Genomic DNA, 22835 nt, shown 5'->3' with positions numbered 1-22835 from the left:
CTCCCTCAGGTCTGATAATTCACTAGAGCAACTGAAAGAACTCACAAAAACACTTTACTTATGTATACCAGTATATTATAAAGGATACAACTCAGCCAAAAGAGGTTCATAGCACAGGGAAGGTATAAGGATGACTAAGAGCTTCCCTGCCTTCTTTAGGTGTACCGCCCTCCCAGTACATCAATGTGTTAAACAACCCAGAAGCTCCAGAAACCTGTCACTGGGTGGTTTTTATGGAGATTTCATTGTACAAGCTTGACTGATGAAATTAGTGGCCATTAGTGATAGAGATCCATCTCTAGCCCCCCTGCAGACCCTCCAGAGGTTGGAGGGTGAGGTTGAAAGCTCCCACCCTCTGATCACTTGGTCTTTCTGGTGACTAGCCTTGGTCATTCTGAAGCGATCTAGGAGTCCCAACTTAAGTCATCTCACTAACATCAATTCAAATACGGTCAAAAGGGGCTCATTATGAATAACAAAAAAACATCCCTATTACTTGGGAAATTCCAAAGGTTTTAGGAGTTCTGTGCCAGGGACCAGGACAAAACCCAAATTTATTTTTGTTACACCATTCTTGCCATACCAAAAACATGGCTCGACTCATCTAATTTTTAATAGGAATCAGAAATTCAAATTTTTATGTGAAGTCTCCCGACTTTAAATTTTGACAATTATTTCAAATTTTCCAAAACACTCTTTGCAGTCCAAACAAAACATACCTAAAAGCTGGATTTAGCCCACAGTTTCCAGTTTGGGACACCTGACATAGAACTCTAGTATAGTGGTTTTCAGCCATGGCTGCGCACTGGAATCACCTGGGTAGCTTTGAAAAATACGTGCCTAGACTTCATGCCAAAGCAATTAAGTCAGAATCTCCTGGGCTAAGGCCCAGACACTGGTATTTTTAAAAATAGTTTCCTGATAATTTTAATGTACAGACAGTTTTAAATGAGCCTTATATTTTGGAAGAAGTTTGGTTTTACGGAAAAATTACAAAGCTAATACAGAGTTCTCATATACCTCACACCGAGTTTCACTTTTTGTTAACACTTTACATTACTGTGGAATATTTATCAGAAAAAGAAACTGACATTGGTATATTACTATTAACTAAACGCCAAACTTTATTTGGGTTTCACCAATTTTTTTATCGATATCCTCTTCCTGTTCCTGGATCCAATCTGAGATACCATTTTGCATTTCATCATCATTTCTCATTAATCTGCTCTGGTCTGTGGCAATTTTTCAGACTTTTAAAATTTTTCCTGAGTAGTACTAGCCAGGTATTCTGGAGAAGGACTCCAGATCTGGGTTTGTCTGAGTTTTTCTCATGATAGGATCCACATTATGTATATGTTTTTGCAGTGAATACCAGACAGGTGAAGTGCCCTCTAGGTACGTCGTATCAGGATGTATCTCCCTTTTTGGGGACAACTGCTCTACTCAGTAGTGGCTGGGTAGACGGGAACCACCAGGATCCATCCAGCTTCAGGACAGATTAAAGAAGATGAACATTGGAAATCAGGAGGGATGACATGAGACCACAATGGAGCTCCATCTTTTCCAAAGAAGCCACATACATTGAAAGTCAGGAGGAAAATATTCTATTCCGGGCTCACCCACCAACTGGTGTTTGAGGAAGCCAAGCACAGTCTCCTGGCGTTAGTTTCCTCATCTGTACAATGTAGAAGTTGATATTGGAGGCTGTTTCTAATCCTGAATTTTTATGATTCCAAAACCTGGGAGTGGATTTGCATTGGTCGAATATCATCCGAAGTTCTGTTTCCTAAGAGGAATGTGTTGTAATGCTGAGCAAGACACTCCCCAAATGCCTGGCTTTCTGCAAAGGGAGATGGCAAGGAGACCACTCTGCTTCGCTCATCAGCGTTTGTGACACTTGGATCCTAAAACATATTGCAGAAACTCAGAAGGAAATTCAACTCTTCCTCTCATCTTTGTTTCAGGGGCTCACTGCTGTTCCTTCCGTTGCAGTGGGTTCAGAAGTAAATGGCATAATTTATGGTTGAAATGTCAGGGGTGCACATTTTAGTGTTCTAAAAAATCTTTTAATGTTGACCCTTTGCGTAAATCTTACCGGAAAGGAGGGATGGCTGCCTTGCAGTGTGGGATGTTTCTAAGTTGCCAATCATTTGTACACAGCCTGTGATTGCAAAACCACAAAAATTTCACAATAGTGGAAACCTCTCATTAACTATAATAAATGACAGGGTGGATTTTTTAAAAAAATACGTGGTTAATAATGCTTATTGCTTTAAAACCATACACCGAGAGATTCTCTTTTGGAGTGAGATAGGTGGTGGGCTGCAAGTGGTTTTGCAAAATACTTTTTCACCTCTGCGCTTAAGTCTGACCTAGAACATTCTACTAATATCGGATCAGGCTCTGATCTGATGTCATTTGCCTGTGGGAATTGTATTGGCTGTGAAACTAGCTCCTCTTCATAGTTGTTGGAAAAGAAGTTTTAAAAAAATCACAGTTCTGTGGTGCGTGTTGAATAATGGAAGCCAGGTTCCTAGGCACCCAGACAAGAAAGAATGTCAAAAGGGACCTTTAATGTGTGTTTATATTTAAACATCAGACCTAACAGAAAACCCTTAAGCTTTACACAATGATTAGAGCCTTGTAAGAACCTAATTAATGTATCATCGGGTGAATGGTTGGCCTGGCATGCAAGCTGTTCCGAGGGACGTGAGGGGGTTCAGGTCCCAGCGAGGAAGAATAGACTCAGTTGTAGTGATTCAGTGGCCCATCTGAAAGGGACATGTAAAGGCAGCTTTGTCTGGCGTGCTGCCTTTTCAGACCCACTTGATAATGCTAGTGTCAGTTTCAACTGAAGCGTGTGCCAGATTGCAGATAGCTTGAGCTAGCATTTCAAAGCAGTTAATTGTGAAACTTGAGAAGAAAATGGGCACATTCTTCCGAGGTAGGTATTCAAATACAGTCTCTTTCACTCCCCCACCCCCCAACCAGAGCTCCGTGGGTCTCACTTTTGTTCTGTTCCCACATAAAATGCATGAGGAACACTGAGACTTTCCCCTTGGCAGCTCCTATATTGCCGTCTTTGCTGGGACCGTTTTGCCTTGTTAAAATGTGCCCCGTGTATTAAAATGAAATTGTCACTGCTGGGTGGTGCAGCATAACACGGTTTGACACTAAGCGCCGGCAGCTATAGAAAACAGACTTTTATTGCATTTATTCTTTCAAAGAGGAGAGTCTCTAAAGGCTCACTGTAGACATTCACTTAGTTAAATCTGAATGAAGCTAAAGTGAACAATCTACGCTGCTGCTATCATTGTATTTGTAGAAACAGCCCCCATCCGGCTTGCTCTGGCGGGGAAACAGTTTTAAGAAAAGATGATCGTATGTAGAATCCAAAAGGGAAGACTCGAGCCTTTCAAACCAGAACAAAAATATTTTAGGTGGGTCAAGTGTGTTGGCTACTTGATGTTCTTCTTTAGCTTTCTCTGGATTGCCTGAAACATATTATGTGGAATCAACCAGCACATACACACAGAAAGAGACACACACACTACCCCCATCTAGTGTAGTCCATTTAGAATTCCATGTCATTTTTAAAGCAAAGAGAAAGGATTTGATTTGCAGGACTCTTGCAAGCAAGTTTTAGATTCTGAACTGCCTTTTATCCAGAGGAGTACCCAGAGAGAGCTTGAACAGTGGGACTCTGGGGCATAAACTATTCATCCCGTAGCTCTCCTGGAATAAAAGTTCCATAAAGTAACATCTGTAGTAATTAAGGGCTTACATTTCCTCTCCCATTCATGTCTCTACTAGGAGGGAAGGTTATTTTCCCTAAGAGACAAAGGATAGTAGATCATGTGGAAAGAGAGAAAGAACAGAATTAGAATTCTATTTTTCCCCTAGAAATAAAAGTTTCCTACTTAAAAAAAATAAAATAAAATTTGGAAGACTCACTGTAAAAGATTCCACCAGAAAGAAAACTTAGAGAAGTTAGGAAAATTGTGCTTAGCTACCCCTAAAGATTCATCCTGTGTTTCTAATCCAAATGTCTTCTGATTTGGGGGAAATCGTGAATAAACTGTGAACGAAATGCTATCTTTGTTCTATATTTTTGTATTTTAAAATTGCATGTTATTAGCCTTAAAGAGTTTCTTTTCTTCAATCTGTACAAAAAAATCAATTCATTCTTCAGATGTTTTTCAAAATAACACTAATACACTTCCATCGGACCATCGGATGAATAAATTTATGTTTAATCAGGTTCCTGCACTTTCTTGTAGCAGGACAAGCTATGTAATTTTGGAGACACAGTAAAATGCAAAAATGAGTGACCCCTTGTTGGGAAATTCTTAAGAATTTTGAGACGTTGACAATGGAGTTGCAAACCAAGTGCAGGCGTGTTCTAAGGGTGCAGCTCTGCGGCTCTGCCCGGGTCCTGTGCCCACGAAGCCCGTTCTGACTGATGCAGGAAGAGATTTGTCATGAGTATAAACACAGAAGATCTCTGTCTATCCCATGCCTCACAGGAATCAATGCACACCGGAAAAGACACTTTAACAAGTTCTAGTGAAAATAATTATAGCGCCATACATGGAAGGTGCTCCTGATGCCAACTTCAGATGTTTTCATCTGATCACTCAGATGGCCTTGTCTGCACTCTCAACTTTCCTTCAAGAGTTTCCCCAAGTGAACCTTTCCCTCCAGCGCAGTGATCTGCCCATTCTGCCCCCTCTGGAGGGACACGGGCCCTCTCCGCTGCTTGGCAGCGCAGGCCCCTGCCCTAACCACTTCTTTGAGGGCCCTTCTGGTCTTCTTGTTCCCTCTTCTCCGTGCTCCCCAGGCTTCTGGAATCCCTCTCACCTTTCAATTCCCAGAGCTGTCATGAATGTAAAACTTACTCGGCATTTGTTTACGTATCTTTCCTTATCTTGTAACCCCTCCCTGTAACACGGTCCTGTAATAGGATCCTGAAAATGCCCCTTAGATTTAGATGTAGGAAAGTTTCACAAAGTGTGTCAAAGGGCTTCATTCCAGGCAAACTCACAGTAAGGACACAGCAGAAAACGTAAGTTATCCTCTGCCTTGTAGACAGATTTCACACATTTCATAGATATTTCTTCATATGTATGTGTTCTGTTTCTTTAATTTTGTCTTTAGTGTGCTATTAATTAAGCATGGGCCATGCTTTCCTTTGATCAGAACAAACCCTTTAATTTTTATCTTTCCCATCCAATTTTATAAAACAATAAAGCCCAGAGATAGTTAATTATTTTTAAAATGTTGCTGCTACTACTCTACTTAGGATATGGTGATACTGCCAATATTGAAACTATAATTGTATAGCTCAAAATGTTCATTCATTAGCTTCTATGTGAGATGACAAAATTTGGCATGAGAAACCCATTTAGGAACACTGATATCTAGCATAAAATAAGAGAGGAAGATGTCCAAAATCCAAAATTAAGAAAGTTCAGGACCTGAGCTTTGTGTACATTCATTCTCCTCTCACATCTGAGACTTCAGGTAATTCTCTTTTGTATCTTTCACCCAGTGGGTTTTTAATACAAGTGTCCTGGTGCTGACGACAGCACGGTATTAATCATCATTTAAGCTAAAATTGGTTAAAATAAAGCACTTCTCATCAACTTGTTCTGTGAAGTCCCTCAGTAGTCTAGTTTGGTAGTTACCACATGCTTTGGTGTTAGCTGGCCTTCAGTTAAAGCCCAGACTCTGCTCCTCATTGTCAAGGTGGTTCATCTGTCTCAGCCTCAGCACCCTCATGGGATATGAAAAGTAGTTACAAAGACCCATACCTTTCAGGTTTGCTAATTCAGACACTTAACAGGTATTTATGGAGCACTTTCAGTTGCCACACATTGTCATGTCAATTACATAAGATTATGCCTCGGTATTGCCTCTGGGCGAGGACTCAGCACAGAGCCATCCACGTAAGCAACTTTCAGTGCAGTGATACTCGGGGCAATGGTGTGCTTGTGATGTTCTGTGGGCTGGGCCTGGTGGTCGTGGTTGACAATTCTGGTGAAATTCTCTAATCAAGCTTTTCCACGGCTTTTCTATTTCCCCCCTTTTTAAAAAAAAGTTTCCTGTCTGTGCACAAGTTTGTGAAAAGTATATGATCCCCTGTGTATTTCTTTTTCCAGAATGGAGTCTACTGAAAAATGTGAAGTGGTAATTCAACATTTTAATGGAAAGTATCTGAAAACACCACCTGGCATCCCAGGTAAGACCAGCCATTAAGCGGTCACCCCAGAGCGTCCAGGCTTATTGCAATGACTCCAGTGAGTGCATGGTGAGGCCCAGGCTGGGTTCCTGGGAGGGAAGCATTTGCATTTATAAGTGTATAGTTTTTAGTCCTATGCAGCAACTCATCTTTGTTAAAACTACCAAATGTTTCTTGCTGATTCCTCTTCGGCCTTTCTGTTGAATCTCTGTGGCCCGTTCCCTGAAGTGAACTAGAGGAAATCACAGCAAAGAATAGTTAGAGATGCATGTGAAATGAGGAAGTTTCTGACTCCAGTCATTAACATTGGTTTCTTGATTTCTAATTTATCAAGTATCTGAACGGTGGTGTGCACCCTAGTGTTCACGGATGGATGCCAGTGTGTGAACATCTCTTACCAGTCCATGACAAAAAGTGTGCAGAAAGGGGGAGAAAGCATTTAGAAACTTGTATAGCAATTTGACATTGTCATACAATCTGGGTGCCTAAGTTCATATTTTACAAAAATATCAGTGACTGACCTATGGAAAGAAATTATTGAAATTGTCCATTCATCAGAGAGAATTTGAGGAGCACCCATCTAGACTTTTGCAGGGCATTTCACATTTCCCAAAGCAAAATTCTTTCTTTGTTAAATTTAAGTTCAGTTACAATTGTTCCCCACCCCCCATCTTGCTCTCCCCTCCCTTCTCACCCCGGCACCCACTCCCACAATTAATCCTCACCCCGTTGTCTGTGCCCATGAGTCCTCGATTCATGTCCCTGGACTTGCTCCTCCCCCTCCTGTCCCCATGCTCCCCCTCCCCGTCCCTCCGGTCTCTGTCAGTTTGTTCCTTATCTCCATGTCTCTGGTTCTATCCAAAGCAAAACTCTTAATTATACACATCATAAGATGAAATAACTTTATGCTATTAAGAACTACACTAGAAAAAAAGAATTACACTCAAAATAAAAAATTAAATATAGCACATGTGTCAAAGCTTAAGCTAGAAATGCCTGACTTGATATTAATCTAGTAGTAGGATATATGGAAAGTATTTAATATTAGGTGAGTACATTGAAGAATATATCTTACTCATATGTAAAAACATTAAAGATTGACAGAGGTGCTAAAAAAGAATTAGAGTGAGTGGATAAAGAACTATCTGACTAATAAATATATGTTGGTGAATTTGTCTTTTGTTTTTCGTAATTCTCGGGGGAATAATGTGACTTTTTCAGCTGTATAATATTTTTCTTTTGGTCCTTTTCAACTGGACTTCTATAGTCTTTGCTATATAATGTGTGTACTATTTAAAATTCATGGCTAAAGTGTTTGGGGGCTGAACATTTCAATTCCTTAAAACATACTGAGGTTTATACAAGAGGACTTTTGAACAGAAAGAAATATTTTTGTGAAGGGGTCAGGGTTCTTTTATGAATTGGATTGTTTGGGGAAAATGTCAGGACAGAAGAAGAGTCCTTCAGATCGAAAGTTGGATGATGCGGAAAATCCACAGTTAGCATCTCTGGTTGATCAGAGGGTCACCACACAGTGAAACCTGTGCCTCGATTTGGTTAGTGCCTCGATTTGGTTAGCTTCCATGCATAACGTTCCTTTGAGAATTGACTGCATTTCGATCCTGTTGGAGACATATGGTGTTGTTAAGAAAAGAGTTAGCAATTTACATCTCAGCATGAAAGCTGTCCTTGCATTTTAGGAGACATACTTTTCATTTTTATTTTATTTTAGCAGAAAAAGCACTTTTAGACACTCTGCTCAGACCCATCTTTGAAGAAAGGAGTTGCATTGTTAGAGGATTTTCCCCATATTTATCCCATTTTACCCCGTAGATGCTTATCTATATAGAATTTAGATTAAGTGTGCATGAGATAGCTATATAAAAAAATTAATAGCGAACAAATTATATAGAAATTATTGGTTATTCGAGTTTTAATACAGGTCTCAGTTTTTTAGGTTTCTTCCTTTTCAGAAAAAAGACATTGAAATACTTCTCGACTTGATTGATTTGAAACTGTTTTCCTTGCTTTCCTCATTAAACGTATAGCTGACAAATACAATTTAATGCTTAAGACAAAGAGAGTCACTAAAAACCCCCAAACACCTGGGCATTCTTCCTGAATATGCAAGCTCTGACATCAGCCTATCTAATAGCATAGCTACACCCAATGGAAACATTGTGAATAGCAAGAATTTAGTTATGAGTGTCTCACTTCCTTTTATCTCATGGGAACATGAGAGGCAAAATAATTGTTCCCAGTTATAAAACTCCTTTAAGAGCTGTAACTTTATGCTTCTGATTTTTACACGAAACGCTAATAGAATTAAATATACAATCTTGATCACAATTGGTACTTGAATATGTTTATTTATGCATTGAAAGTCAAATAGGGTTTAATAAAGGTTTATAGAAGATATTTCATTTTTTGATATTTAAATTTATGTGGAATAAAACAGGACATAATACAAGATGTTGGTATTTTGGAAGTCACAGTAGTAAAATGCCCTCATTGGGTATATTCAGTAAGTTAAGACAACAGGTATAATAAAATTTAGGTGTATGCTGTTTGCCTTTATTTGTTCTCATTTGTTATTTGTTGTAGATGGTTGGAATCTTATATGAACAAAAACTAAGCTAATCCAGTTATCTATTCTATCTTGAAGACCGCGTGGATGTTGCTATGTGTTCTGAAATCAGAGTGGAAGCCATTGCTTTGATATTTTCAAAATAAAAAAGTGACCAATTTCCTAACATTTTCAATACTAATGCAGTTTTAGAGACACTGTCCGTGCTTCTGGGTACATTCATTAAAGCCAATTATAGTTGATCAGATCTACCTGCAACTACAATAGAATTCAAAAACCTATTTTCAAATCTCAGTCTTCCACATTCTCGAGATGTGGATTCTCTGAATTCAGAACTTTGTGATTTTATAAAACTCACATTTATAGTTTCAATATAATGATTTAAAGTTGTGTGATTGAGGGACCCACAAGGGCTCAGTAATGGCCTGAGCTTCTCAGGCTCCAAAAAGCACTTGAAAAGACTGCATGTTAAGTCAGTTGTTTTCTCATACTAGAGCCCTGCTGTCACCCCTACTTTACAATAGTAGAGAACAATTGGTATGGAATTTGCGTTCTTTCCTTCTGTCTTCAGGGATGGCTTGGGGAAGTGTGCATTGGAAAAACATACTGCCATTTTGGCCCCTGTCACTTTTGACAATGGTTCCTCTTAAAGGAGATGCAAAGTTATTTTTTTTTCCCCCTGGGAAGAACATCTAGTTTCCCAGTCCCTGACTGTGTCATTTCTATGAAGGAATAAGAAAAAGAAATTCACTTCAACCCCCAAATTTTGACACTGGTCTGAATTTCAAATTCTGAAAACAACATGGTTAAGGATATTTGCAAGGACAGGTAACGTGAACCACATTTGTTTTGCCTCCTCCGTTATGATTTGCATTGTTCTAGGAATAATTTACTCACTCATTAAATAGATTTCATGATGGCGTTTGGTTTTCATTCCTGACAGAATATGTGAGTTGAAGGAAAACTGTGTAGGTCCTTCTTTTGACTCATACTTTCTTTCTCTGGGCTCCTCCTATTTGCTCATAAAATATCTAATTTTAATGAATACATCATGAATCCTTAATGCCTATTAGAGCCTCTCAGAACTAGCTCTGTTCACTTTGATTTATAATGTTATCCCAGATTTTGGTTACCTCAATCGATGAAATAGCTAAATATGCCTGTCAAAAATCAAACTATTTGAATTCTGCTATATATAGTACAGGAAATTAACAAAGATCAGGTGGCTGTGTGGCTACTAGCAGGTGGCAAGAAGACGACACGACGTGTATTAAACAGCATCAATCATTCCAGCCATCCTCAGAGAAGAGATCATCCAGCATTTTCTCCCTTCCCTAGAGGGAAACGAAAACACAGTGTTCCATAAATGTTGCATGTCCTATGTATCGATCTTGATGTTTTCTGGACAAAATGAAGGATCATTAGTTGCTTGCCTGCCTAACCCCAGACATTCCCTTGTCCCGTAATGAATTGCTCGGCCATGTTGTGCAGCCTTAACGTCTTCCATTTTCAAACCAAAAGCAAAGGGTAAGTTCTCAGATGCTTCAGGGATCTGTAGGGCATGAACTTGAAAGGCTCACTTTCAAAGAGCCCCCAGAGCAGAGTGATGCGCCATGAGGAAAAGGCTTCCTCATGTAAGGGCGTGTATTGATGAATAGAACGTGCAGGCTAGTTTGTAGAAAAATAAATCACGTGTTGCTCTCACACTAGACTTTTGCCTGTAAGTACGTATTCCTATTTGTGGAGCAATCTTTCCAGAAGAAAATGGAATGACTCCCTTTTAGTAAAATTTTATTATTCTTCAGATAATTATTTCTAATCCCGAATGAACTCCAAGCAGTAGGGAAGGGGGAAAGAAAGCTCAGCATATTTGGGGATCTCTTACATTTTATCAAATCCTGTGATAAACAGAAATTTAGACAAGTAATAAGTGCCAGGTGAATCATATTTTTAAATAAATAATATAAAACTGTGCCTTTTTGGTGCTTTGACATAATTTTACTATTGTGTGTTTATGTAAATATGAAATGTATATGATTGTGGATATGAATGTACATATCCTGGGGGCACATGAGGCAATATATTTAAAATCTGATAATTTTTAAAGAAAATGAAGAAAGAAAATGTCACCTAGAGTAAAATGCCAACAATGCACTTAAATAAAATTAATGTTAAGAGACATGGCTCAAAATTCTGAATATTTGAGCAATAGATATAAAAATTTTTATCAGTGGGAAATATTGCTGACCCTCACAACCACAGTTTCCTCCATGGTATTGGGTTGGCCTAAAAGTTCGTTTGCTTTTTTCTGTAAGATGGTTCTAGTAGCACTTAGTTGTCTTTATCTTCACTTGAAACAATTTTGTTAGATTGTATTGTGACAGCTGTCATATCAGTGTGCACTTTTTAAAAACATATCAACTTTGGTGAATTTTTGTATAGCCATTTTTATACTGAAGGTAGAAGAAAATGCCAACACTTTGGCATACTATGTTTTATTATTTCAGGAAAGGTAAAAATGCAACTGAAAAGCAAAATAAAAACCATTTGTGCAGTGTATGGAGGAGGTGCTATGATTGATCAAATGTGTCAAAAGTGGTTTGGGAAATTTTGTGCTGGAGATTTCTCACTGGACGATGCTCCATGGTCAGGTAGAGCAGTTGATGTTGATAGCAATCAAATCGAGACATTAATTGAGAACAGCCAAAGTTATACCATGTGGGAGATTGCTGACATCCTCATAATATCCAAATCAATAATGTCATTGGTGAAAATGAAAAATGGGTTTTTTACTTTATGGAAAATACCATGCAGACTTATATTGGCCAACCCAATATCAGTCTATTAAGTCCACAAATATAACTATAACTGAGTAAGAAATAGCAAATACAAAAATATTATGGTCCAGTTTAGCAAAAATATTCCTTTATGGTTCTATGGAGGAGAAGCACTGTCTAATGCTGACTTTTTCATCTTTGTGAAACTAAAACATCATTTACATAATAAACTTTGCAAACACTACAGTCCCTAAGTGGGTACCAGTTTAGATTTCTCACTAAGAGGACTTTTTTAATGTTTAGGAGCTACTTTTTCTGAAGCCTCTCTTCTGTAACGTTAGGGATGCTGATTAGATTATTTCTATGCACTAAACACAACACTGTTGGAATATTATTAGTGAACTTAATGAAGCAGCCTGACAACTTCACGGTCACCAGTCTTAGTGTCTGAAATTCTATGGACATGGGCTTGGTCAGTCATTTGTCAACTTTCTGATGGAGCCACGCACGCCTGGTACTGTGATGGTAAACTCATTGTAAGGTATGAGTTGGTAACTGATTAGATAAAGGAGGAAAGAGGAAGAGATGATTACATCTCTAAATCTGGATCATGAGAAGCCAGATATAGAGCGTCCAAGGCATCATCTTTAGGGGATTAGAAATGACTGGAGTAGGTTTTGCGCCCAGTGCCACCTCCCCTCTTCTCACCTGTGATTACAGCTGCTGATGGGATGGGCTGTCTCCATATGCCTGGGAGGGTCCAGTCTCCAGCATCCACTGATTCTCTCCAGTTTACTACCTCAGGGCAAAATCTAAAAAAGCTCACTCAACCTGACATACATTTTCTACAAACTTCAGTGGAACTATCACTCCCTGAGACCACCCTCCGTCAATGGGAGGTGGGAGTCAATGCATAAGATTGTGCCCCTTGCCCTTCAGAGGGATAATTCTGAGTTACTTTCTTTCTTTCTTTTTTTGTTTAAGGAGAGAATCTTTTTATTTATTTACTTATTTTTATTATTTTTTTTAGAGAGGGGAAGAGAGGGAAAAAGAGAGAGAGAGAAACATCAATGTGTGGTTGCTTCTCATGTGGCCCCACTGGGGACCTGGCCTGCAACCCAGGCATGTGTCCTGACTGGGAATAGAACCTGCAATGCTTTGGTTGGCAGCCCGCGCTAAATCCACTGAGCTATGCCAGCCAGGGCTCTGAGTTACTTTCTATAGGGCTCCTTAGGGGGTTGCCAGCAGTGATAACAAGTTCAATGAGACAACTTTGTTTATTGGTTTTCCTTTCTTCCCCACCTTTTTTTTCTTTTTCCATCCTGTCTTCTTCCTGACATCAGCTCCCAATGAAACTACTTTATACCAGGCTCTGATTTGGAGGAACTCAAATTAAGGCAGACGCTCCAGGGATGGTGGTGGGAAACCACCCTTTGATCCATAACTTCTGTTTAAAAAGGGAGCTAGACCAGCTGAAATGGTGAAATGAATCTCATGGACCAAACATACTGTTTTCATGATTTTTTTTATAGTGACATCTATGAACCACATATTAGAGGTGATAAAGGCAAATCTTAGTGGTTGTAGGCAGATGGTAGACAGGGTTTAGATTTAGCAAGAGAAGTATGGAAGAAGATGAGGGGCAGTGACATGGCTGACAGTGGCGGATGGGGGAAGGAAATGGACGTGGAATTAGGAGCTAGGAAATCGTCATAATGCCAGCAAAGTGAAGATGAGGTGGAGGCATAGAGAATGAAGTCACAGAGGAAGGGCAGTGTGAGGTTTTGGGTTTCGATAAAGGGAGAATGGTCAACATCCATCATGAGCTCCGGGGTGACAATGCCTGCAGTGGGCTGAAGTGAAGCAGAGTTGATCTTCCGTTGAAAAATTGGAGGCTTCTGCCCTGGCTGGCGTAGCTCAGTGGATTGAGCGTGGGCTGCGAACCAAAGTGTTGCAGGTTCAATTCCCAGTCAGGATACATGCCTGGGTTGCAGGCCATGGCCCCCAGCAACCGCACATTGATGTTTCTGTCTCTCTCTGTCTCTGTCTCTGTCTCTCTCTCTTTCTCCCTCCTTCCCCCAAAATAAATAAATAAATAAGTAAATAAATAAATAAATAAATAAAATCTTTAAAAAACTTAAAAAAAATTAGGCTTTAAAAAATAATTGGAGGCTTCTGATTAGAAGGTTTTTCAACAATACAGTTGACTTCCTTGCTTAATCTCACACTTCCCTTGTTTTCATCTCAAGTTCTAATCTTCATAGGAGCCGGTTAGGGAGTGTGAACAGGCTGAAGTAAATTTTTGTTTATTTATTTGAGTCTGAGTCAACAAAACCAGGGTTTTCTTCTTCTTTTTTGTTGCTTCAAGCGCTATTGTTTAGCTCAGTGTAAATTCTCAATAAATATTCTTTGGACTTGATGCACAATTCCATGAATTGAATAAGGTTCATATTCTTATTTGCTTTTAATGAAATTCCTGAGGGTGTGTGGGAGATACATGACTCCTGCTAAACAAGCATCGACACCCTTGGAGATAAACATTGAGAGAAATCTTGAAATCCTTTCTTAATTTCTGAAAAAAATTCATTTGTATCTAAATATATTGAAAGAGGAGCTGAATACTCACAAGAAAAAGAAATAATTTTATCAAGAAATATTCTAGTTACTTCTTAAATGCCTCATTTTTTTTTCAGGACTGTTTTCAGGGGCTGATCCTGGCAGTCTGATTTTTATTTCTTTAAATAACTTTCTTGGCACAACGATAAATTCTGCTTTCTGACATGTCAAATGATCTTGCCCAATTTATACTGAAATAATGTCTAGATAGTATCTTTTTGCCACTAAATCTAGTTAACCACTTTTTCCTCCCCACCCCGAATATGTGAGTATCTTGAGAATAAACAGAAAAGCAATTTTCTTGGTCTGTGCCTTTGTCCTTTGGGGCATAATGTTGCTTCTCCCTGCCTAGAGGAAGGACTACAATGGCTTATTGTTCCCAGTTAATCATATAATAAAATCTATAGTGTTTAATTAATATAATATGGCCAATCTGCTTTGTGAAGCATATATTTTCTATAATTATGTATAAGCATCAATGAGTAGTAGCACAATTTGCCTGGAGTCTCTACTTGGCTCCAAAGCTTGTTTTTTTTTTTTTTATGCAGTCATCATTTGATGAACCAGAGAAGAGGGCGGGGAGGTCTTCGGTACATCTCTAGAATCAAGAGCTCTGCTCATCTATTATTTCTAAAAAGTAACTACCTTCAGGTTTTCAAAAATGTATGCATGGAAGATTTCACAGTAAAGCCTTACAAAACAAACTATAAAACCTCTATGTTATTTCTAAGAAATGTTGGGCCTTGCTTTCTGTCAGCATCACTAATGAGTAAATGAGTAAACCATTATTGTCTGTCCCGAATGAGTCCTATTAGCGAGCAAAGAGGGTTGAGTGGCTTAAGACCAATTAAGAGCCAAGCCATGGAAACCAAGCTCTGAATAATTAAGTGCTTAGTGAATTTCCAAATCCAGAATCTCATTTGTTAGGATTGATTTAAACCACATCCTAGCCAATTTTGGGATCAATGTGTAGTATCCTGAATGAAACACTTGCCACTCTCTCCAAGTAATTATCAAGCAGCCTGCCATGCACACAACTCATTATTTGTGATCTAATTTTTTTTTTTCAGAATGAAAATCTGCAAATTTTAAGAAAATATTTTAAGAGGAATATTAATGAAAATGCTCATTAGGCAAGCTCTGAACCAGCCATCAATTGATTATCTTATAACTGTTTCCTCTGATTTCTTCTTTAAGCCCATGAATAATTAATCAATTAGTTTGCTATTATTTTAGTCATTTTTTAGTACAGAAAAAAATAATTTATAGGAAATTGACATGCTTGTGATCATTTTTTTAAACTTCAAATATTCCCAAGATGCTTATCCCATTACACTGACATTTTTCTAAAAAGAACTTTGATGTTTATCTTTACTTTGAAACAATTATCCCACAAACACTTTGACTATAAGGATTGCACCTTCCTGTTTGTTTTATGTTTAAAACATCTAACCCAATACACGTCACAAAGGAGTACTGACAATTGCTTATTGACTATGTAACTATCTGTCTGTGGTAGCCAGAATAATGCACCCCCACCCCAAAGATTTTTCAGTCTAATTCCCACTGCCTATAAAGCCTATAAATTAGTTTACATGGTAAAGAGAAGTTAGTGCTGCAGTTGAAATGAAGGTTGCTAATAAACTGGCCTTAAAATAGGGAAATCATTCTGAATAATCCAAATGGCCCTGATGGAACCACAAGGGTCCTTAAAAGTGAAGAAAAGGAGCAGAAAAGGAGACTAGTGAAACTTTTGGGAAGGACTTGCCTCACCGTCGCTGGCCCTGGAGAGCTGAGGAAGGCACGAAACTGGGTTCTCCCGAAAGCCCCCAGGGAGGACCTTCAGCCCTGTGTATATCTCAGTGCCAGCCGTTGTGGTCTCTGTTGGACCTCTGATCTACAGAACATATGATAGTAGATCTGTGTAATTTTATGTCCCTAAATTTTTTCATTTCTTCTGATAGCAGCAACAGAAAACTAATACACTGGTATAGAACTTTTTTCAACTGAATATCATCTGAACCATTTCTAAATGACATTACTAAGCAGGATATGGAGAACTTTCTGAGTTTCTCCACTTTTTAATCTTTGAATCACTGGGTTGCTTGTTTGTTAAATAGGAAAAATAAAACCCTCTTGTTCATTATTTTGACGACAGTTTCTTTATACCTTCTCTTAAGGATATGTTAGGCTGGAAAACTACTGAACATCTAAAAAGAAAGTCTTTGGGAGTGGCATCTTTGATCTCAGAGCACATCATTATTGACCCCAATACACCAAATATTAATTCAAACTCGTAGCAATATTAGGAGGCTGTAAATAAGAAAACAACCATTTTCCTTTGATCTGAGAGCGGGACTTCTTTTGGTTCAGAAATTTGTTTCAAATAGTTGTACTAGTTGAGTCAATGAAGAGCCCTAAGGTAAACTGACTCAGTGTTTTAAGTTCATTCCTAGCTGTTTGGTATTAGAGAGGATGACAGAGCGCCCAGGGTGCTTGCCTGACTTCCATCAGCCAGTACCTGTGTCTCTCTTTCTAGGTGGACTGGCCCCAGGCTGCAGGCACCTGGTCTACCTATGAGCCGGGAGCGGCAGAAGGGCCTAGGAAGTTACATTCCCTGCTTGGGGCAGTTCTTAAACAGTGATCGATAGATATTGGAGTTTCTATATTCCCATTCTTTTGCTGCTGATGAGAATATGCTGAGTAAGACCAACATTCTCTCCATGGTTTCCCAAACTACCTGGAGATAAACACACTAGATGCATTCTAAGTAGGGTAGCAGTTGTCGATAGGTAACTGGCTTCTCTGTAAAGAGCTTAGACAGTTTGAATATTTGTAAGACATTTGTAGGGGTAGATAAAATTGAGACCATGTGTCCTACGAGTGAGTAGATCACTGGTTGGCAGCATGATTTAGTTCATCATACCATGTCTTGATAAATGTCCATTTAGAGGACTCAAAATTGCACCGATATATCAGATACTGGGGTTTCAATATAAAAATTCTTTTAGAAGTACAAAAGCATTGAAATCAAAGGTTGAAACTAATGTATTTTTATGGGCAACTACTGTAAAATGCCATGGTGTATTAGAGCCAAATGGTGGCCCAGAGACCAGCAGGGTCTCTGAGATCCTTTCTGGTGGTCTGCAAGGTCAAAATGTTTTCATAATACTGAAAAAGCATTTGCCTTTTTCACTCTGATTCTCTCAGGAGTGTAGAGTGGAGTTAGCCAGAGGCTAAATGATATGTGATGTTATAAAAGCGTAAATGCAAAAGCAGATATGAGAACCCAGCTATTTTCTAGGAGGCCAGAAATGAGAGATTTGTGTAACTATAAAACAAAGCCACTCTTGCCTTTAAAAATATTTTTTATAGAAATGCCTCACTTATGTTACCATGTAATAAATAGGTTTATTTTTGCTGTTTAAAAAATAAATTAATAAGGAAACATCTTGAGATTTCTCAGTTTAATTCTTTGAAATGATAAATATTAAAAGATATAACCTATGTAAACAAAAGCTCTGGCATCTTCAATAAAATAAAAACACAACAAAACAACAATCATTTTGAATGCCACTGATTCAGAGTAAAATTTAAGATTCCAACCATTTCATCTTTGCAGAACTAAAAAAGACTTAGAAAGATAACCAGGATAAAGATGGAATTTAAAGTATTCTCTCATTTTTCTGATTTTATTTTGAAAACCTAGATGTGCTCTACAAAGCTATTTCAAGTGGAAGAATTAAGAAATACATTTCTATTAAATGAGTTACACTAGTATTCTTTTTTTAATAAGCATACCTCAATCTATAGTGAATGTTTTGTTTTTCAAAAGCAGAGGTAACGGTTACTTTTCTGAGGATTTGCATTATGTTAGTAGATAATACATTGTCTGCCTGGACACGGGAACGTTTGACGGAAGCAGTGCATACACGCAGCCTGTGTGGTGTGCTGGTTGTGGGAATGGAACTGTATGTAACTTGTGAATGGCATGTAAATGTGAGTCTGCCAGAATTTAGGGATAATTTAATATTAATATCTGAGAACCAAAAGGCTAACTACACATACGACATGAGAGTTCTGTTATCATCATAACTGTTGTGCGTCATTTCTGTGGGTCACTGCTAACTTCGTATCGGGCTCTTATTACAGCTGGGCTGCCCCATGCAGCACTATTTACCATGTGGACACACCTTCCGTGTAGGCTTCCAGGCTTGCTGGTTGTAGTAAATAACAATGCTAATATAATTCTAACAATATAAACACTAATGGGTAACTCACTGAATACTGTTTACTGTTAATATTCATATAAAATCATTTATTATTATTTTCTAAAATGGTAAAGTCTCCAGTTGTCGTGTCCCCAAATCATAGTTTGTTTAAGGTTACTATTGCCTCTTAACTTATAAAGAAGATCTCCAAGGAAAGTCATTTTCTAGGCATTCTTAGCAACTCGTTTTATTTTGAACATAATGAACCCATGTAATCGGTGAAAGAGTTTAAGGTGAAATTTCTCCTGGCATTTATTTTGAAAGGGCACAACTTAATATTTGTTTATACTCTTTGACAGTCACTTTGTTTCTCTCATCCCGAGGACCAGGGTTCTGCATCTTTGCTGCATCTATAGGATGTTAAAGAGCAGCGTCCATGCAGTTCGCGGTGAGCTTTCCAAGACAGTCTCATGGAGGGGACTTTTCCCCTACGTGGATTCAATTGGGGAGAGAGCACAAACTACATGCCTCCATCTCAGTTTGAGTTTTGGCTCTTTCTTTTCTTTACTGTTGAACTTGGGCAAATTATTTAGGCTCTTGACAGGTTATTCGTGGAATTTAATGTTTCCATTGCATATGTATAATAGCTCCCTTACAAAAGTGTTACTAGAACTAACTGAGAGATTGTGTAGAGCTCTACAAAATTTCTGGCAGGAAATGATAGCTCTTACCATTATTAGTAGTATTTATTAGCATCATGAGAATCATTTCATTAATATCCACTCTCTAGGCTAGAAATGTAATTTAACAGTTGAAGTCTATGAGGTATAATCACTGATGGGCATCACCTAGGACATAGGCTATATTTGATGTACTTCCATTATAACTAAGTAAGGACTGTCTTTATGCACACAGTTGCCCTATCTCATTCTACGATGGTGTCCAATTCATTCAAATTGTTGGGGTTGGAGCTTGACAGTTTTCTGGGATGATTAGAAGGAGTGTAGGATCAGAAAAATATTTACCTCAAATGGGCTCTGCTGACTCCCAGATTCATAAACACAGGTCCCACTTCTAGGACCAAGATGGCCATGTTAATGCAGAAGGTCATTGCTACAAAAATAGGTCTGATCTCAAATTTCTGGTACCAATTTCTTGGCAGATCTTTGCATCTCCAGTTCACAGGACCTAACATCCCTTTCTAATACCCCCTCTCGAAGAAAGCCCTCTCAAATATCAGTGCACCATTTTTGTGCAGAGTTCTGTGATTTCTAACTCCTCTGCTCTTAATTCTCATTGCATCACATTGAATTGTTATCTCCTGTACAGAGTGTCTATTTGTGACACGTAGTTTTGTGTGGCAGTTGCTGTATACGTACCTTATCCAAATGGATGGCAGAATTATGCTTTTTTAAAAAATCCCATATCCACTCCAGTGCTCAACAACTGAACACAGGAGATGCATAATATAGACAGCCCGAAATGAATTAAAAATAGTTGAACACATTATTCCAGTGTGATTTCAAAATGCTGTCTTAATCTGTCCTCGTAATGTATTCAATTAGTAAATGCTTATAAAGCAAATGCACCTACCATCAACTGTGATGATTCCATATAGAAATATTCTGTATAATCTGTTCCCCTTTGTGAATTTTAAAATATTTAAATTTCATAAGCTTTCTTTGGGATAGAAGACAATGATCAAAAGCACAAAAGTCCTTTTCTTTCACATAAAATTTAAATTACCTTTCCAATTTACATTCTTTCTATTGCTCCTCTCTCTAGATTAAAAAAAAAAAGTAATGGCCTATGGAAAGTAAAAGAAGAAATATAAAATGTGTTGAAACAGCAAACATCCTGTTGGTTGTTACAATTAATGGTACACTAGCAATTAGACATACTTTTTTTTCCTAATAAAAATCTTTGAGAACTCAGTTCTGGTTTTTACAAAGGTTTCTCTTTTCCTAAAGCTTCCTGCATGTGCTATCCTTGTAGTTCCTGGGGCTGTAGTGTCCCATGCCATCAGCAGAGTAGATTCATCAGTCTTTACAATGATTTGAACTGTTGTTAAAATAAATATTTATACCCCCTTTCCTTAAGGGCTTAATGAAGTCTTTTATCAATAGCACCAAGAGCTTCTCCTCTTGACCCTTGTCACCTGTTTGCTCAGAAAATTTTCATTAAACTGTTCAATTTACATTGTTAATGTATTGCTGCCTTAGTCCAGTTTTGCACAGAGACATATTTGTCCTGGATTCAGTAGAATTATTTTACATTCTTTTGGCCTCTGCAGAGAAGAAAATCTCTTCTTGTTTCCTGTTTTAATTTCAGGATGTAGACATTGCCAGTTTCTCCATGTTTTTCTTTTCTGTTTTTGTCTGACTATAGAGCATTTCTCTTGTTACTCTTTGTATGTGATTACTTCGATCTTAGTTTTGACACCAATATCTCCTAAAAGGTATAGTTAGAGGGAGTGTTAGCTAATGCCATGGTGGTATTCATTTTGCAGTATACACACGTATAAATCAACACACTGTATACCTTCAACTTGCCCAGCGTAAGATGTCAATTATATCTCAGTAAAGCTGGGAGAAGGGATACAGTTAGAGTCAGAAAATATCTCTGTTCTGTCCCCACGTCCTGTCAATGAACACTTTTTTTTTTTTGGTGGGGAGATAATGAGGGGTTTACTCTATGACTAACTTTGTGCTTAGTGCTTTATGGATTATTGTTTCATTCTCAAAGTACCCATAGAAAAAAGGCACCGTTCCATTTTGCAGATGAGGAGGCTGAGACTTACAGAATTTGTGTAGATTACTCAGACTCAGGTGTAGTTTTGTGGGCTCATTGATCCCAAAATCTAGTCCTCCCCCTTAGTAGATGTGTGATGTTTGGCTAGTTGCTCACCTCTCTGTGCCTCTATTTCCTCAGTGACAAAATAGAGCTAATTAGCCTTTTTCTGTGACAGTATTTTGCATGTGACTGTAGATTTAAATGAGTTATATAGTAATGTAAATACAATATGTTTATCTTACAATGTTCTTGGTAAATACTAAGTACTATTTAGGTATAAATAGCACTTAGTTATATTGTCATATTTTTTTTCCCTTGGGTGGAGAAGAGAAATACTATAGGAGAAGAACAAGCAAGAAATCTAGTAACTCTTCACCTGTGCACATTTTTCATCCATTCCCAAACTTGGAGGGCTAACTTTCTTAGTTGCTAAATAGAACAAATATTAATATTCTGCATTGCGTTAAAATGTTTTATTCCTTTAGTCCATCCAAAGCCTTCCTCCTTGGGATTCAGTTGCTTCCTTCAATGCCCATTCTAATTTTCAGAAGAGTGGAAATATTTGACCATTACGTGCAGCAAACCATGCACTTGGTTTTTCTACCAGAGTTTAATAAATGGTTCTTTTGTTACAGAGGAAAGGTAGCCTATTTATAGAAACTTCCTTTAAAGAAACAATTTTTCTTCAAAACTAAGCTGTAGAATGATTTTCTTTTCTATTCTGAATTGTATATTACAATTGAGAGCTGGCTATGGAAGAAAAGGCACATTGAAAAAGCCTCAATTAGAAGAGTTAAAGACTCGGTTCTGGGTTTTTTCCCCTCCATCTGTATGGTATCACTCCAGTGGATTGACCAAAGGTCAAATGACCAAAAGGTCATAGAAACTAAGTGGCACGTGATAATGCTTTTTATTCCTTGCTTTCCTGAGACACTGGAGAGAAAATGTCTTAGAATCCATGAGGTTTTTAGGCTGAGATGTACCACTTAGAAATATAACTACCACAGGTACCCAATTCAAAGAACAAAACAGAGTCTTCTCTGTGGTTACAAAGGGGTTATAAATCTGAAAGCCATATAGGAAAGTAATGTCTAAATGGGTGAGTACAATTCCAGCAATCCTAGCATAAGAACCCTTTAAAAAATCATCTCTTAATGACGAGGTAGAAAATCCTATAGTTTAGGGATTGAAGGCACAAAAACATTGTATACAAGAACCGAGTTTATCTTATGATAAATCAATGGTCTTTACATTAGTAGACGCTTGAATGTGTTCTGAATATATTCATAAAACAAGTGTTTTAAATTTGAGTGTAAAGTAGATCTAGGAATATATTTTCAAGGTGAGGGTTACACATATAGTGGAGGAAATGTACAGGCCGGATAATGGGGATAGAAGGGGAATGATCAACTTCACCTGCAGGAGAGGAATCAACTATTATTGTAGAGGAAGGCCCATTTTTACTGCCATTCTAGGATTTCATGAGATACATGATAATGATATATAGTTATTATGTAATTACCATTTTCAACTATGCGATGAACTCATGTTAACTTTGCAAGTATATAAAGAACTCATAATGCAGCTTTTGAAAGTAATATATTCTCAGA

At 38.0% G+C, this 22835-nt stretch overlaps 1 protein-coding gene across 9 annotated transcripts in view; it reads left to right on the top strand.

Moving 5' to 3' along the window:
- RBMS3 (RNA binding motif single stranded interacting protein 3) overlaps positions 1-22835 on the top strand; it is a 622722-nt gene that overhangs the window by 397669 nt on the left and 202218 nt on the right. For all 9 annotated transcript variants that reach the window (XM_045856807.1, XM_045856809.1, XM_045856814.1 and 6 more), the window contains one exon: positions 6162-6241. In XM_045856807.1, the coding sequence (XP_045712763.1) occupies positions 6162-6241 (80 nt within the window). The remainder of the gene's footprint in view (positions 1-6161; positions 6242-22835) is intronic.

Source organism: Phyllostomus hastatus, unplaced genomic scaffold, assembly GCF_019186645.2.
Source record: "Phyllostomus hastatus isolate PE091 unplaced genomic scaffold, TTU_PhHast_1.1 phas_scaffold_129, whole genome shotgun sequence".
NCBI classification, from domain to species: domain Eukaryota; kingdom Metazoa; phylum Chordata; class Mammalia; order Chiroptera; family Phyllostomidae; genus Phyllostomus; species Phyllostomus hastatus.
This window is presented reverse-complemented; position numbering and strand designations above follow the sequence as displayed.